Below are 17,344 nucleotides of genomic sequence, written 5' to 3' on the forward strand. Positions count from 1 at the left end.
AGGAGGGACAGGACTCTCATGTGCTGCCCTGTCCCTGGAGGGTCCACACTGTCCCCTCCCCAATGTGTCACTCACCACCTTGTTGATGTCCAGAGCAAGTTGGGGGTTCTCACCATCCAGCTGGGTCAGGGGCTTGGCCAGCAGCTGCCCTGGACTGGGCAGGGATGGCTCCTGCAGGGAAGAAGGGTGACATGGCATTTGTCCTCTGTGCTGATCAGCGGGAGGACAGTCCTGGGGACCCGCACAGGAGAAGGAGGGGGACTGGTGCACAAAGACATCTTAGAAATGCATCTTTCTTTTTTTATTTTTATGTGTGTGTGAGTGTGTGTGTGGTGCTGGGGATTGAACCCAGGGCCTTGTGCATGTGAGGCAAGCACTCTACCAACTGAGCTGTATCCCCAGCCCAGAAATGCATCTTAACAAATCTTTGATTAGATTGAGATCCATATGTAGAGAAAGCACAGAAAAGGATAAAAAAAAGAAAATGAAAACCACCATTAACATCCTACTGCCAGAGAGAACCAGAGTAAGCCTTTTAGCCTCTCTCGTCTTCCTTTCTGTGCCTAGATACACATACCCTAGCATCCCCACTTTTGGGTGTTTTTTTTTTTTTTTTTAAGCAAAATTGGGATCCTACTACATGTGCAGCGTGGAATCCTGCTTTTGATTTGAACGCTGCCTCCCAGACAGTTTCCCTTGCTTTGAACATTCTTAAGGACACGACTTCAATGGCGGAACCATACCACAGGTAGGCACCCAGGTGTGGCCTCACAGATGGAAATAACTCTATGGTGACACATCTCGGTTTAATGGGTGTTTTCAGATCTGTCCAGCTGCACCCACAGCCCGGGTGACTACAAAGGGTACAGAAGGTGGGGAGGCCCAGCTCATCCCTGGCATGTGCTGAGACTGGGAACCGCAGGGCCAGCAGGAAGTGCTCAGGCCTGGGGGCCCACCTGGAAGCTGCTAGCGATGAAACTGGAGAAGGGGAATTGGTCAATGTCCCGGGGGAGGCTCAGTCTGGGCCGGGCAGGAACCTCAGGAGGCATGGACTCGGTGATGCTTCCAGCCAGGGCATCCTGGTGACCTGGAAAGGAGCACAGGAGGAAACTGAAGGTACCCAGCACCTATCTCCAGGAAGCTGGCAGGGAGCTCAGGGAGAGGCAGAGTCACTGCACAGTCAAGGGACTGGGGCACCAAGGAGACCCACCTTCTGCTCTCTTCAGCATGGAGGCCAGCTCAGCTGGGATCTCCAAACGCCCCAGCTCCTGGTGGGGAGGAACAAGATACCAGGAACCAAGCGAGGGCACAGAGGCACCTGGTATCCCCCTTCCCCCAGAACAATAGACATCCCCTCCAAAGACCAAGGACTCTGGTCCCACGCACTCAAATAGAGCCCCAAGAGCCTCGGAGGGAGACTGAGGGTGGCTGCTCCTCTGTTCAGGTGACACATAAGGATAGTGACCCTGGCAGCTCCCCTCTCTACCCTCCCCAAAGCTATGTCAGGCTCAGCAGGCTCAGACCCCCTCCCCCAAGGAGTCCCTTCCCAGTCCCAGGCCACCTACCATGCTTGGCGCTTTCTCCGAGGCCCCACCACTGTGCCGACCACCCTGGCCACGCGGCTGGCCAAGCTGTGGGGGAGATGCAGGAAGAGCTGACTCCCTACCCAGCCCCACATAAACACCACCGTGAGCCTCCCAAAGGCACTTCCCCAGTTCCACAGGCCAGAGTCCCCTCCTGCCTGCTGGAGGCCCTGATTCCAAAAAAGGATCGGCACAGACCCAGAGGGGCCACTTGTCTGCCAAGTGGCCGGTTTGTTCCTATCTGACCCCAGCCCTTCAGAGCTCTCACCTGCCTCCTCACTGTGCACGTCACTGCCCGTCTGCCAGGACTCAGGGAAGAGGACAGGAGGACGGGAAGAAATGGTCCCAGAGGACAAAGTTCAGCCAGGGAGGCGCCAGGGAGGGAGGCACTATGTGGGCACTGACCTTTGAGCGGCTTTATGGGCCTCAAATTGGAGTCATCAGGCAAGAGGGGGAGAACAAGGGGCCCACGGGAGGGACAGAGGGAATGGAAGAGACTCCAGGCAAGAAAGAAGACAATAGACTCCCAGGTCCCAGATTGCCCTGGCCAGAGAAGAAACAGGGAAGAGTTCAACGTGGTCTCCGAGACCTCAGTTCTTGTGAGGCTGGGCTGAGGGCAGACACTGTTGAGATTTAGACACCCTGAGCTTCCCTAGCCCAGTATCTGTCCCCCATACCCCTCACCTGCAGCCTCTGCCGTCTCTGGCACAGGGGCTGGACCACAAGGAGGATGGTGTTCAGCTGTCCCAGAGCCACTCGACGCCGGAGGTACCGCTTCCTGGAGGCCAGGGAGTGTGATGAGGCTCCAAATTTATACCTACTGCCTGGTACTCAATCCCTCCAAGCCTAGACATTATGTAAATCTGACTCTGGACCATGAAGCCCCTGAACGCTTAACAGAAGCAACAAGAAAAGAACAGGACATTGTGAAAAAGGAACAGGTAAATGGAGCGGCTGTTTGGCAAAAGGGGATCAAGACCTGACTCCTGAGCTGGATTACCTGGATCTAAATCATTCCCTGCTAATTAGTCAATGTGACTGTGGATAAATTATTCTACCTCTTTGTTTTACTATAGAACTTACAAAGTTAAAAAGTGACCTCATAAATTTAAATAAGAGATCCCAGAAAAGGGAATATGAAAATAAAATAGCTTTCAGAATTTCCCAGTCATAGGAAGACTTGTCAAAGGAGGAATCCTGAACAGTATAAACATAAAAATAGGGCCAAGGGCGTGGCTCAGTGGTAAAGCACTCGCCTAGCTGTGTGAGGCCCTGAGTTTGATCCCCTGCACTGCAAAAACAAAAACAAAACAAAGAAACAAAAGCTCAGTGGTGAAGCGCTCACCTAGCACGTACAAGGCCCTGGGTTCCATCCTCAGCACCACATACAAATAAATAAACAAAATAAAGGTGTTGTGTCCAATTACAACTAAAAAACAAACAAACAAACAACAACAACAACAATAAAAAAGACCCTGCAACTTTTTGTGGCTGAAAGGGCACTATGAACAGGGTGAAAAGACAAACCACAGAATAAGAAACTATTTGCAAATCACATATTTGATAACGGCTTAATATCCAGAAAATAAAACGAACTCCTACAGCTCAACATCAGGAACAGCCCATTTAAAAGCTAAGCAGGGGACTTAAATAGATCTCTCTCCAAAGAAGACAAATAATGGCTAAAAAGCACACAAACAAATGCTCAATGTCATCGGTCACTAGAAAAATAAAAATCAAAACCATGAGTTAGCAGTCACATTCACTAGGATGGGCATGATGTAAAAACACAAAAAAATGACAGGTATTGCCAACGATATAGAGAAACTGGAACCTTGTACATTGCTGGTAGGAACAAACATGACGCAGCCACTATGGGAAACAGTCCAGCAGCTCCCCGAAAAGTTCGACACAGAAATGACCACGCGGTCCAGCAATTCCACTCTTAGGTACAAACCCCAGAGATTTAAAAACAGAGCCTAGAGCCAGGCATGGTGGTACCCGCCCGTAATCCCAACAACTTGGGAGGCTGAGGCAGGAGGATCGCAAGTCCAAGGCCAGCCTCGGGAACTGAGTGAGGCCCTAAGCAACTCAGCAAGAGCCTGTCTCAAAATAAAAAAAATAAAAAACAGGCTAGGGATGTGGCCCAGTGGTTAAGCAATCCCTAGTACAACAAAACAAAACAGAGCCTAGAACACACACTTGTTTACCTGTATTTATAGCAGCATTATTCAGAAATAATAGAAACAACCCAAATATCTATCAATGGATAACCTGATAAATAACGTGTGGCCAATCCATACAATGGAACATTATTCAGCCATAAAAAGAAGTGAAGTTTTGATCCATGCTTCAACACAGATGGACACAAAAAGCCTTATGCTAATAAAATAAGCCAGATATAAAAGGATCCTATAAGTCAACTTACATGAAACATCCCGAATAGAGGCAGAAAGTAGGTTGGAAGCTAGCACAGGTCAAGGGCGGGAGGAAGAGGGAGTCTGTGCAGTGGTAACAGTTTGTGTTCGTTCAATGGAAAAGTTTTGGAAATGAGCAGGGATGACCGTTGCCCCTCTCGGAGGGTCCCCTGGTGTTGTCCACACAGAGCAGTCTCCACTTTATTCTCAGTCCTAGTCATCCCTTGGGGTGACTAGGGGCTGAGTTAACCACCCCGGGAGGCACCATCCTGCTGCCATCACCCCTGTGTCCCAATGTGTGGCATGAATGGGTGACGATGGCTGTGGAGGGTCAACAGGAGCTGATGGGGGAATGGGAGTCAGCGGGGAGGAGGGCAGCACCATGGGCCTGAGAAGCCCGTGCGTGGCTGCCTCGCACGCCAGGCAAGAGCTCTACCACTGGCCCACACCTCCAGCGCCTGATTTAAATGACCCTTCCTGCTGCAGGGTGGAGGACAGACTAGAAAAGAGCGGGTCAAGGAGTTGGACCCATAGTTCAGGTGGCCTCTCAGGTAGCCTCTTGTGCCTGGGGTACTCAAGCAGAGGCTGCCTGGCGTGGCAGGAATGCTGTCAGGAGGAGTCCAGAGCAGATGGGATGTCTCTGGGGCAGGCAGAATTACCTTGGGACCCTACCTCCCCAACACTGCCCCACCACCTTGAGGAGGAGCCCGTGGCCTCTTCCCTAAGGCCTCCTCCCTAATCAGCCCTGGCTCCAGTGGCCCACCTGGCCTGGACCCCGCGCACACGAGCCTGTATCCGGGGCAGGAGGCGGAGGCGCTGGCGGGAGACGCGGGCACGGAGGCCCCGGTGCAGGGTGAACAGAGGAGCCTGGGTGCGCCTCTGCGCCCACAGCCTCTCCAGCTGCTGCCAGCCCCTCTCCTGCAGCAGGACCTGTGGGTAAGGTCGTGGCTGCAGTGGAACAGGCAGGGGACCAGTGCCCACCTGCTCTCCTCCTCTTTCCTCAGCCTCCTCCCTCCCAGCCACACTGTGCTCTGGGGTGCCTGCCACCCAGCCCCTCTCCACCTGCCACTGCCCGCCCCACTGCATCCTTGCATACACACACCCACCTTAGTGGCCCCGAGGTGGCAGAATGGTGACTCAGCCCCCAGCACCTGACAGAGGATGGCACCACACCTGTCCCGATCGGAGTCCTCCTGTCCTTCCTTCCCCAGGGCCTGGAACCTGCCCCAAGGAGGCAGAGCCAGGTCAGGACAGCTTCTTAGCTCCTTTGACACTGGTTTGCACCCAAGCCCCTCCATATTCATTTAGTTCCTGGGTCATTCACAATGTGGAAATCCTGCCATACTAGGCGCATGGCTGGGTGCTGAGACCTGGCTGTGAACAGGGCTCTCCTCGGCTCTGGGGAGGAGACAGGTGGTTGGAATGCGGTGCACAGATAGGGCCATAAGACCAGTCCTGGGCTGTGGAAGCAACAGGAATGTGATCCTGCAGCTTGGTGAGTCCTGGTGGCCGGCACAGCCTTACGCAGCGGGTGTCAAGGCGGGTGTCAAGGCGTGGTTTTGGAAGGGAGGTTGGGGGAAGCCCCAGAGCAGCAGGGGATGCTCACCACAGACCTTCAGACAGATCTGGACTGTGCTGAGAGGACAGCTGTACCCCAAAACCCCCCACCCAGCCTCAGGGCTTCCTGGAGGAGGTGGCAATGCTGCATCTGGTAAGTGTCTAAAGGGCAGGGAGGAACCTTCCCTGACTGGCCTTCTCAGTGTCTGGCTCAAATACAGGTGCACACACCTGGTAGCCCTTCAGGGGGCGCCTGCAAGGCCATCCAGTCAGTGGCAAAGGCCAAATAGGCAAAAAACACAAGTCACCAGCTTTTCTAGCAGTTTCTGAACTCCCCAGAGCCGCCCAGTGTTCCTAGGGCTGACCCAAGTCTGTGTGCATCTGAAGGGCTCTGCTCTCCCTGTCCTCCCTTCCCATGTCACTAATTCAGCCAGCACTTCCTGAACACCGACTGTGTCCCTTGGCTACACTGTGAGCCCCCAGGACAGGCTTTGCCAACCTCATCCCTGGTCCCTGGGCATTAGCACCAGAGAGGCGTGTGGGATGGAGAAGGGCCCGTGAGTGCAGCAGGGTGAGAAGGGTGATGGGAAGGGAGAAGGAAGGTTGGACGCCAGGCCCAGGGTCCCAGGGAAAGTGGGTCCCTCCCTCCAGGAAGGAGCCCAGGTCTCCCAGGTCGGCCTGGGAGCCTCCCTGTCAGCCCTGCCCCCCAGGTGCTGGGCCCCCGGGAGGCCCCGCCCTGAGGCCCTACCTGGCCAGGAATGCCTGGAAGGGCATGCGCACAGGGAAGTGGGCACTGCGGGTGCCTATGGCCTCCAGGATGCCCGCCTGGTGCAGCTGCTCTGCCACATGTCCCACATCAAAGAGGCCTGGGATCTGGGGCCAGAGAGCACCAGTGAGAGGAGGGGCTGAGGGCTCTGCGTCCAGGGGAGCAAGGGAAAGGGGCAGGGCCGGGCAGTGTGGGGAAGGCCCTGGGACCCCGGGAGCTCACCTTTCCAGGGTTGGGGTCAAGGCACTGGATGAAATAGATGTGGCTCCTGCTAAATGGAAGGGGAGGTCACTGGGCACAGACCAGCCCCCATTCAACTTCCGGGGGCCTTGTGGGGGAGCACCATAACCCTCACCTGCCCAGCCGGGCTAGGAGGTCTCCTAGGGACTTCTGGAAGCGAGAGGTCAGCGTGGATTGGCCTGGCCCTCCTCCAGCCCAGGGCTCTGCTTCCTGGAACAGGCTGCGTACCAGCTGTGGGGCAAGACAGGGCTGAGGCCCCCGAGGCCCGCCCACCTGCCCCACAGCCCTGGGGACCCAGGCAGGCCAGCTCCGGCACACTGAGCCTGTCATGCAGGGCGCTGGGGCTTGAGGGCCAGCCCCTTTGGCAAGGGCATACAGGGAGGAGGACAATGGGGACAGAGTACGGAGGGGCAGGGCTGAGGCTGCAGGGCACCTGGAGCTGGCTCTGAGCAAGCATTCCCACCACGGCAGCGTCCAGGTGGTCCCGGTTTCTGTTCAAGAACTTGTGGACCTACAGGAGACATGAGTAAGCGGGCCGGGAAGCGAGAAGGCTGTGCGTGGTGGCCAGACTCCCGCAGGAGGAGGGCAGCCTCTCTCCAGCATCAGAAGGCCCCTGGTCAGCTGTGCAGGCCTCTCACAGCCCTGAGGCGGCCACTGGACTGGCTGTTCCGTTCCGTGGATGCCACTCCTCATGAATGCCGTTCCCCTTTCGGGGCAGGGCGTTTTCCTACCTGGGAGAGCAAATCACCCCTTCTTGACTTTTCAGTATTTTATTGGTTACTTTCCTGCATTTCTTCTCCAGATAAAGCTTCGGAATAATTTTTATCAACAATCCATTTCCCCTCCTGTAAGAATTCCATCAGAGTTTTGGCTGGAAAGGCAATGACTTTTCTAGATTGACTAGGCAAGAACGGACCACATTGTGGTTTATCTTCCTTTTTTTTTTTTTTTTTGTTGTTGTTGTTGTTGTTGTTGTTGTNACACATCTTTTTTTTGCGGGGGGCGGGTACCAGGGATGGAACTCAGAGGCACTTGACCATTGAGCCTCACCCAAGCCCTATTTTGTATTTTATTTAGAGACAGGTCTCACTGAGTTGCTCAGCACCTCGCTTTTGCTGAGGCTGGCTTTTAATTTGTGATCCTCCTGCCTCAGCCTCCCAAGCCACCAGGATTACAGGTGTGTGCCACCGTGCCCGGCTTGTCTTCCATTTTTAAGTCTTCTTTTTTGATATTCAGAGTTGTGTTTTGGAACCTAGGGCCTTGCACGAGCCAGGCAAGTGCTCTACCCCTGAGCTACGTTCCCAGTCTTCACAGTTGTCTTTATTAACTCCCAGGTAGTTTTTGTTTTCTTCTACAACCAGAGCATGCCCTCGCCGCCAGGGATCCTCCTTGACGCTTCCCACCTCAAGTCTATCACACTGTACCCTCCTGCATCCAGGAATCCTCCCGTCAGGGACTCTCCTCTTGGGAAGTCCTCGGTAGATGTGAAACTCGGAGCAGGACAGGGAAGTCCATTCACTGAGCACCTAGCAGGCCCCTCAGTGCTACTGCATTTAATACTCATGCCAATGCTGTAGGACTGACTTTCATGCCCACTTTACCGATGAGGAAAAGGAGGCCCGGTAGGCAAAGTGCCTGGGTTCTCGGCCGCGGCCCAGGCCTGTGCTTTGCCTCTACATCTGGAAGGTCCCAAGGCTTTGACCCTGTCGCCCCAAGATGTTCACACAGAATCCAAAAATCATGCTCAGAACTGAGTGGAGCCGATGGCCCAGGTGGGGACACAGGGCTAAGCATGAGAAGTGCCTCTCACCCATATCCTCTCACCTGTCAAGTGACTCAGTTTAGGAGGGGACATCAAGGTCATGTCACCTCATTGATCCACCCTGGAGTCTGTCCCTAGGCCAGATACCTGGTAGGTGACTGTCCCAGCGTAGTGCCGCACTGTGAAGATGGGCAGGGGCAGCTGAGGCTTGGCGTAGCTTGGGTGATCACCATGGTGATAGTGGCACTTCTGGAGGAAGGTGTGGTCTGTGGCCTGATAAGGGGATGAGTGGCACCTCCTCAGGCTTTGCACACACTGTCCCCTGCAGAGACTGCACTCCCTCCCAGTGACCCCAGGACCATATGCCCTGAATATAAGGGAGGTCTTGTCCCCCCAAACTCTCCTCAGACAGGAAGAGTGACTATTGAGTCGCTCGAAAGGTGTCTCTCCCTTTTCTTTTTCTTTTCCCTTCTCCAGTGCTGGGGACTGAACCCAGGGGTGCGCCACCACTGAGCTATACCCCGGCCCTTTTAATCTTATTTTGAGACGGGGTCTAAGTTGTCAAAGCTGACCTCAAATTTGTGTCAGTACTAGATTTGGCAGCTCAAGGAGGATGCCTGAAGGGTCAATTAAAGGAAACAAGGGCCAGGGGACTTTAAGACAGATGCAGCAATTACTGCGGATGTAGGATCCCACAATTACAGCTTCTAAATGAGTATTTCAAACATTATTTTCCACATGTAACCAGGCAGAGCTTACTTGACGGAGCTAATGAGCACATGGCAATCAATCAGGGGAGTCTGACTCCTGCTGCCCACAGGAGAGCCATGGCTCAGACCCACCCAGTGCTGCGTTTCAAATAGCATAGAACTAGAGGGGGTCTCAAGCCTTGGAAAGCCATGCTAGGTGCTCCAAAAGTAGCCTTGCGGCCTCAAAGACACCAGTGACAAGTTTTAATAAGACATCGTGCGCCAGGCAAGGTGATGCACTCCTGTAATCCCAGCTACTCAGGAGGCTGAGCAGGAGGATCACAAGTCTGAGGCTGGCCTCAGCAACTCACTGAGACTCTGTCTCAAAATAAAGTGGAAACAAGGCTGGAGGTTTAGCTCAATAGCAGGGCGCTTGCCTAGCATGTGTGAAGCCCTGGGTTCAATTCCCAGTACTCACTACTCAAAAAAAAAAAAAAAAAAGGTAACGTGAGCAGGGGGAAAAGCAATCCTTTACAAATTAATATACTGTCTTATCTAGTAAGGGATTTCAAATATGTTTGAGTTTCATAAATGAATGTTGGCCTGGGGATATAGCTCAGCAATACAACACTTGCATAGCATGTGTGAGACCCGGTTCAATCCCCAGAACCGGAAAACAAACGATAAATGAAAGTTACAGGTGGGGGCAGTGGTGCACTCCTGTAATCCCAGTGGCTCAGGAGGCTGAGGCAGGAGGATTATAGGTTCAAAGCCAGCCTCAGCAACTTGGCAAGGCCCTGAGCAACTTAGAACCTGTCTCAAAATAAACAATATAAAAAAAAGGCTAGGAATGTGGCTCAGTGGTTAAGCACCCTTGGATTCAATTCCTCATATCAAAAAAAAAAAAGTTACATATTAAGGTAATATGTTACATATCAGTATCTATTATATATTAACACTTAAGTATTACATTGACATCATGGTGACTATCATCTATGATATGTGATATGAATGATCATAATTATGTGTTGGATTATTCTACCATTATTTTTCATTTCTGACCTCTAATTGGGACAATGGGCATGGCTTATATTCAGGGTCATGATATATATAACTTTTATAGATATTCCTGTTCTACCTTCTGGCCTCAGTTCCCAAAAAAGGCCTGGGACCCACATATGTTCTTAGAGCCTCACAAATCCACCCACAGATCATGCATGTGGGTTTTATATCAGCTTCTGCATTTTTGGCTTAGGGTTTTCTATACCCCTTCCCGCGCTGTGCTGGGGATGGAACCCCAGGGCTTTGCATGAGCTAGGCAAGCGCTCTGCCACTCAGCTACATCCTCAACCCCATCCTCCTTTTTAAAGACATGATCTTGGTTGGGGCTGTAGCTCAGTGGCAGAGCGCTTGCCTAGCATGTGTGAAGCACTGGGTTCGATTCCCAGCACCACATAAAAATAAACAAAGGCATTCTGTCCATTTACAACTACAAAAAAAAAAAAAAAAAAAAAAAAAAAAAAGGCAAATGGAACTAGCTCAGNAAAAAAAAAAAAAAAAAAAAAAAAGACATGATCTTTCTAAGTTGCCCAGGCTGGCCTTAACCCTCCTGCCTCAGCCTGCTGGGCTGGGACTACAGGTGTACACCACTGCACCCAGCCTTTTCCTTTTAAATCAGCATTTCTGGGCTCTACGGTGTCTCTTTGCTCACCTTTTATCCTTAGCATACTTCCTGGCACAGAAATTCATTATCAAACTCTTTTTTTAATATTTATTTTTCAGTTGTAGCTGGACTCAATACCTTTATTTATTTATTTTTATGTGGTGCTGAGGATCGAACCAAGGGCTTCGCATGTGCTAGGTGAGCGCTCTACCACTGAGCCACAACCCCAGCCCCCCATTTTCAAATTCTTAAGGGTCTCTGGATCCCATAACCTCTACGAGGTTCCAGCCTGGCCAACCAGGGCCCCTACTCCTTGTCCCTGACACTGGGGCCCCAGCCCTCACCTGGGACAGCCAGGTCTGGGCATCCAGGATCCTCAGGAGGCTGTGGGGATGGTCTACTAGGAGGTCCAGGCAGGACTCCCTCAAAGGCTGAAGGAGGGGCACCCAGGGCAGCAGCTCCCGCCGACACTCCTCCTGGGAACAAACAGCTTTTGGCCATTTACGATCTACGTCCCCAGGGACCCCCTGAGCTGAAGCAGGGCTCACCTTCCCATTTTATAGATGAGTGAACTCAGTTCAGAAGAACCCAGCCATCCCATGAAAGGGGGACTCGGGCAAGCTCTCATGCATCACTTTTCCTTTACCAAGGTGGCCTCTGCACTGGGCAGTGCCCTGGCACCGTGCTGTCTGTGCTCAGCTCTCCTACCTCCTCCTGGGCCAGCAGCACTCGGCTGGAGAAGAGCTGCAGGTGCTCGCTGGCGAGGTTGTTGCACAGCTGCTCCAGGCTGTTCACCCGCAGCGCCTGGGGCACGGGATAGTGGGGACAGCAGGGACAGCGAGGTGAGCACACATGGCAGGTGGGGCCAGCGCAGGTGGGGGCTGCACACAGGCCTGTGCCCTTTGTTCCCTCCCCTAGGAGCTGTCCCATCCTCTCCAGGGATCAGGGAGAAACAGTGCCCCAGGATTGATGCTGCTGCCAATAGGATGGGGTCCAAAGGCCCTGGCACAACACACAGCCCACCTCAGCCCTGACCCAGCCACAAGCCCAGCCTCCCTCCAGCTGCCCACACCCTTGCCTCTGCTCCAGCCCACTGTGAGCCTTCGGGGCTCTGCTCATAGCCATCCTTGGGTCCAGGCAGTGCCTTTGCCCACTACCTAGTTTGCTATCAGAATCCCACGTCCTCATAAGCAGAGTTTCAGGCTGCCACCTCCAGGAAGCCCTCCAGCCTTCCTCCCAAAGGGACTATGTGCCTTCCTCTGTGCAGCTCAGTGCTTGACTATAAGCCCAGCAGAGCACCCCTTCATGCAGTTGTACACCCCAAACAGCACACATGCAAGCGCACACCCCCCTCACAGGTGGGGATAGTCACCGAGAACATATTGTGGGGGGCAGGATGGACAGGAGCAGGGAACAGTGCCCATCCAGACACCTCCTCTCCCTCCACCCCCCTCCTTGCTGCCTTGAAGAAGTGAATTTTCTGGAAAGGGGTGCGGAGCACGTGACAACTCAGGGAGATCTGGGGGATTCTCCCTCTCCCCTCCCCTCCGGCCGTGTGTAGGGTGAGGCTGTGGGTGAGCCTACCCTGGGGCCTCTGGGGGGCCTCTGTAGGGCTGAACAGGGCAGAACCCTGCAGAGGTTGTGTCAAGAAAGGACAGCAAGGGCAGCGCAGAATGACTGCACTGGGAGCACACAGCTCTCCGGGGCTGTTCTAAGAGGGAGGTCTTGTTATGGTCCCCTGCTTTGCAGATGGCCTCAGACAGGTTAATCAACCTGCAAGAGGTCACAGGATTGAGTGACAGGATTGAAACCTAGGAGCTCCAGAGCTTCCTGAGCCTCTGCTCCACAGAAGGAGGGCAGCATGTGCTGGCAATGGAGATTGGCGTGGGCCTCAGCCTCTCCCAGAGGGCAGCCATGGGGAAGAAAGGAGAAGCCCTGTAGGAAGCCAACCCAGGAGCGTGGCAAGCAGGAAGCTGGAGGTGAATGGAGTGTTCCCTGTCACCCTCAACCAGACTAAAGCACCCAGAGGCCAGGCCTCTGTGTCCCTGGAGCAGCCACCCATCAGGTGCAGAAGAGGCCAGTGAGGGCACAGGGTTAGGTGGGCAGGCAGCTCGGAAATATATCAGTGTGAGGGCTGGGCTGTGGCTCAGTGGCAGAGCACTTGCCTAGCGTGTGGGCGGCACTGGGTTCGATTCTCAGCACCATATATAAATAAATGAATAAAATAAAGGTCCATAAAGAACTAAAAAAAAAAAAATTAAAAAAAAATATATCAGTGTGAGATGGGCATCCCCTGTACTGGGCCCCTCCCAAGGGGGCGACCTCAAAGCCATAGGCGTCCACAACAGTGATGGTGCCCACGCTGCCTTCCTCCTCAGGTGGTGCCAGCTGCCAGTTGATCCTCCTCAAAAGCCAGCTGAAGAGCTGTGAGTACAGGGCCTTGGCCAGGGCATCCCTGTGGGCACAGTGAGTAAGCCACACGCAGCAGAGCACCAGGCCTGGCTTGGTTCTCCCATCCCCAGGGCCACCTGGCATCGATGGCACTTTCCACGGGCAAGGATCTGGAGACCTGGCCATAGGACGTTTCCTGGAGGCCAGAGGAAGTGCATGGGTATGTCAGGCCGGTGGCCCATTCAGGTACCACCCAGCCTGGAGGAGGCCTGGGTTGTCCCCACACCTTCCCAGGACCCTGGGGCTCACCGTGACCCTCCTGGTGACAGCCCCTTCCAGGCGCTCTGGTGGCACCCGGAGTAACCGGGCTGCTGTGTGGATCTCAGCCCAGCTGGACACAGAAGCTACCTCCTGGGACTCCCACTGGACAGAGAAAAGGATAGGGAGAACTCTGTTCATGAAATGGACCTGTTCCCCAGGGCAGGGACAGGAATTTCCTTGTCATGTCAGCTGCCATCATCCAAAGGGACGACAACATGTGGGGGAAATCTGGGTCATGGTGAGCCAGGCCCTGGGTCTGAGGGCCCCCAAGTCAAGTCCTGACTTTCCCTCCTGACTAGCTGGGTGGCTCTGGTGAGTCCCTTCCCTGGGCCTCCACTGCCTTATTGCCAAGGGGAAACAGTAACTCGTAGGTCATGGTGTTTTTATGAGAACTGAGTTAGACAACATGTGCCAAGTGACTTGCCCAGGGCTAGGCACAAAATAACTGCTCAGCTAATGCCAGGTGCTCTACTGATGGGCAGCAGCTGAGTGTAACAGGTACTGGGAAAATGTAGACTCTCCAGGGCTCAGTTTTCTCATCTAAACAATGGGTGTCTCCCTCTTTGGGGACAGCCCAGGGCTTTGTAGGCTCCTACACGTGAGGGCTTGACATCATTTTCATTGTTCTGACTGCGCAAAAATTTACTGCTAATCAGTGTCTCCACTAGCCCTGCCCACAGGGGAAGCCCACCTCTGAAGAAGAAAAGCAGATGTTTCCCAGGTGCAGGACAGTGGCCAGCACGGCCCAGATTGCAGTCAATTCCTCGGGGCCCAAGCCGAGCACCTGCAGGGCCTTCTCTAGCCCTCTGAAGTCCAGGGCATCATCCTTGCCCTGGAGGCTGCAGGCCTGGCCCTGTAAAGCACAAAGGGGCTGAGGGGGCAGGTCTGGTCTCCCACTACCTCCCTCGAAGGCTCCTCACACCTGGGCTGAGACCTGGCCCTTGAACCACAAGAGCCTTACCCTCACCTGGTTGAGGTAGTAGTAGGTTTCTGGTCCTTGCAGGGAGAGATGCTCCTGCTCCATGAGATCCAACCCCGCCAGCAGCTCGTAAAAAACATGGAAGCTCCGCTCAGCCTGGGCCTTTGGGAAGACTGGCGTAGGTGGAACGATGCCTGGAGGCACGGCCCCCTCACTTTGGGAATTTGGAAGGGGTAGACAGGAGGGCACCCTTACCTGGAATACCACTCTGGAGGTCTCAAGCAGATAATGTGACACAGAGGCTCCCACAATGACACCACTGCGGGCACAGGAGATGGGCCAGGGTGCCCCCATGGTACACTTGGGCCCTGCTTAGGATGGGCCCACGAGAGGCTGGGACCAAGGGCATCAGCCCCAGGCTCCCTGTAAGGATAACCCATTACAGATGCCAATGGACCCCCATCACTCACCGCTGCAGGCAGAAGCATAAGGCCTGGCCAAAGCGGCTGGCGTTGGCATTGAGGAGAGTCTTGGCATGGCCAAAGCTGCTGAGCACAGGCAGCACATCATCCAGCTGTGGGGAGGAGGGGTGCTTGAGCATCTCTGGGATGACAGTGGTACTGCCTCAAGGGTTCCCTGTGCCTGCTGGCTGTGCTGGGCCCATGGGGGCAGTCAGACCCCTCAGAAAAGTTCCCCAGCCCCCACAACAGGCAATGCCTGGAGCTAACTCCAGGAGAAGCCAGAGACACAAGACCACTGTCCTTTGGCCCAAAGGAAAGGGATGGTCTCTCTTGGACCCCTGGCAAGTGGCCAGTTGCCCCCTGGAGGGAGACAGCTTCAGCCCAGCCTCACCTGGCACCCTCTGTCCCTTGTCTGCTGCTGCTGCAGGCTGCGCAGGAACCGCACAATCTTCTTGGCAGCTTCTGTTTTCCCTGAGCCACTGCGCCCACTGCAGGAGGGAGGAGCTGGGGATGGGTGGAGGCCAGGAGGTTCTCCAGGAAGGAGACTGTGGGACTGCCTCAGTGAACCTGCACAGTGGGGCTGTGCCACTTGGAAGTGACACACTGGAGAACCCCAGAAACATGGATAGATGCAGGGCGTGGAGGTCGAACAGAAAGGGGCCTATGTGGTGACCTCTAGAGCAGACCCCAGTGAAATCCAGAGCTGTCACCCTGTGGTGCACCAGACCTCATGCCCCACCTGCGAGTCCTCAGGGAGGCCTTTGGGCTCAGGCAGGCCAGCCAGCACTCACCTGAGGAGGATGCAGGGGTCCTGCCCAGTGCTCTTAAATAGGCTATAGGCTGCTGCCACGATGGCAAATACGTGTCTGGGGAAGGAGGGCAGAAAGACGGGAAGGTTGCCAGAGATGGGCCTCTAGGCTGCTCCTAGGTATAGGTGGGACATGCCCACAGGCCCCAGGGCCAGTCAATGGGGTATGCTGGGGCCCAGCCACCAGGGAGGTAAACACAAATTTGAAAGACCAAAGGCACATACGGGGTGGTATTGGGGGCCTTCCCAGGGTGGTAGCTGGTTAAGATCTCAGATGAGAAGAGAGGCAGGGGCTGGTGGGGATTCAGAGCCACCAGGAGGGGCCCCCCAAATGTCTGGGGAAGGAAGCAGAAGTTGTTATTGGTGCATGGAGGCAGCAGGAGGAATGCAAGTGGGGGTTATTCCCAGATGGACCCCACGCTGCTCTGTAAGACCCCAGACAGAGGCTCACCACCCAGCCCAGGCACAAAGAGGAAGGAGAAGCCTTGGGATGCCCAGGAGCCCTCTATTCCCAGGGGAAAGGGAACCCAGCACACCACCCGCTCCTTGTAGGCCCCCATACATAGATGCGGCCCAGGTGAAACCTCTTCTTGAGGCACAGCAGCACAGAGCTGTCACACACCAACCTGTGGGGACAGCAGGGTGGAAGGGAGGAGCTGGGAGATGAAGGAGGTCCTGGCCTAGCTGTGCCAGGAGCTTCAGGGACACCTGGGGCAAGTTTTCCAACTGTTTAGAGCCTTAACCACAGAGGGAAGGTCTATTCAGTAAATGACCAATCTATGGGGGGTAGACAAGGAACAGGCCCCTGAAAGGGAAGCTTTGTGCCAATTACAAGAGGAAGTCCCAGGAAGGGACACCTGACTTTCACTCCTCACCAGCCCCCTCTAGTCAGAAAACCTTTTGTGGGGCAAAAAAATCTTTCTAAGGATTCTATAGAAGTCTATTCAGTTTATAAAGAAGAGTGTAGGTGGCCTATAAGAAACCGCGAGGCAGGGACGGCCGATTTGGAACTGTGCTGCTCACCCCAGCCGGGCCAGGTCCTCAGTGTCTTCCAGGCCGTCTCTGAGGCTCCTACCCTCAGTACCCAGGAAGGATGCCTTCAGGAAGGATGCCTTCAGGTCAGGCCCAAGGCTCATCTCCAGGTCCCTCTCCAGCGCTGCCTCGGCCTCATCCTCCGGCTCCCACTGCTCCCTCAGGGACCAGCAGGAGCTCCTGTCGCGCTCCAGGCGGGTCTCCAAGGTGAGTCGGGGCAGCAGCGCGTTGGTGCCCAACCCAGGGTCCTGGTGGGGGCCTGAGTCCCGCGCCCAGTGCACCGGGGTCTCGGCTTCCAAGGTCTCTGGCTCCGCTTCGCTGCTGGAGCCGTTCTCCTCGAGTGGAGTCGAGTCGGGGGGAGTCTGCGCGAGCAAGACGGCGGGGCGGGGCCCGTCCGCTCCTTCTCCACTCGCCACGTGCCTCTCACTCTCCCCGGCAGCCTCCCCGGTGTGGGCATCCGCGGACACTTCCCCTGAGCTCCTGCTGCTCGAAGCCCTCCCCTCCGTGTGCATCCTGGGGAACACGACTGCGAACTTGGGATCCGGAGTGGGGTCCTCATCGTCGGAAGGGTCCTCCGGGGCCGGGCTATCCCGGCCCTGTGGAGGGTTCCTGCCACCGCCAGGTGGAGGCCTCGGCGATGCTCTCAACCCCGCTAAGCCCGCCAGGCGCAACGCTAGACGGCGCCTCCGTCCTGGCCCGCGGCCCCGCCCCTCGCCCTCCCGAGGCTCCGCCCCA

The 17,344-nt window shown here is 55.0% G+C and overlaps 1 protein-coding gene across 1 annotated transcript in view; it reads right to left on the minus strand.

Moving 5' to 3' along the window:
• Nucleotides 1-17,344, minus strand: part of Myo15b (myosin XVB) — a 31,488-nt gene that overhangs the window by 12,622 nt on the left and 1,522 nt on the right. The window contains exons 2-27 of the mRNA XM_048796714.1: nt 16,601-17,339; nt 16,140-16,203; nt 15,803-15,912; nt 15,561-15,635; nt 15,161-15,257; nt 14,779-14,882; nt 14,357-14,627; nt 14,081-14,242; nt 13,378-13,491; nt 13,206-13,264; nt 13,000-13,132; nt 11,386-11,481; nt 11,022-11,153; nt 8,473-8,598; nt 6,997-7,074; nt 6,679-6,794; nt 6,546-6,591; nt 6,306-6,430; nt 5,107-5,221; nt 4,764-4,930; nt 2,268-2,361; nt 2,055-2,126; nt 1,566-1,820; nt 1,211-1,268; nt 957-1,087; nt 76-171 (exon numbers count right to left, since the gene is read on the minus strand). Of these exons, the coding sequence (XP_048652671.1) occupies nt 76-171; nt 957-1,087; nt 1,211-1,268; nt 1,566-1,820; nt 2,055-2,126; nt 2,268-2,361; nt 4,764-4,930; nt 5,107-5,221; nt 6,306-6,430; nt 6,546-6,591; nt 6,679-6,794; nt 6,997-7,074; nt 8,473-8,598; nt 11,022-11,153; nt 11,386-11,481; nt 13,000-13,132; nt 13,206-13,264; nt 13,378-13,491; nt 14,081-14,242; nt 14,357-14,627; nt 14,779-14,882; nt 15,161-15,257; nt 15,561-15,635; nt 15,803-15,912; nt 16,140-16,203; nt 16,601-17,339 (3,635 nt within the window). The remainder of the gene's footprint in view (nt 1-75; nt 172-956; nt 1,088-1,210; nt 1,269-1,565; nt 1,821-2,054; nt 2,127-2,267; nt 2,362-4,763; nt 4,931-5,106; nt 5,222-6,305; nt 6,431-6,545; nt 6,592-6,678; nt 6,795-6,996; nt 7,075-8,472; nt 8,599-11,021; nt 11,154-11,385; nt 11,482-12,999; nt 13,133-13,205; nt 13,265-13,377; nt 13,492-14,080; nt 14,243-14,356; nt 14,628-14,778; nt 14,883-15,160; nt 15,258-15,560; nt 15,636-15,802; nt 15,913-16,139; nt 16,204-16,600; nt 17,340-17,344) is intronic.

Source organism: Marmota marmota, unplaced genomic scaffold (genome assembly GCF_001458135.2).
Source record: "Marmota marmota marmota unplaced genomic scaffold, marMar, whole genome shotgun sequence".
Classification (NCBI taxonomy): domain Eukaryota; kingdom Metazoa; phylum Chordata; class Mammalia; order Rodentia; family Sciuridae; genus Marmota; species Marmota marmota.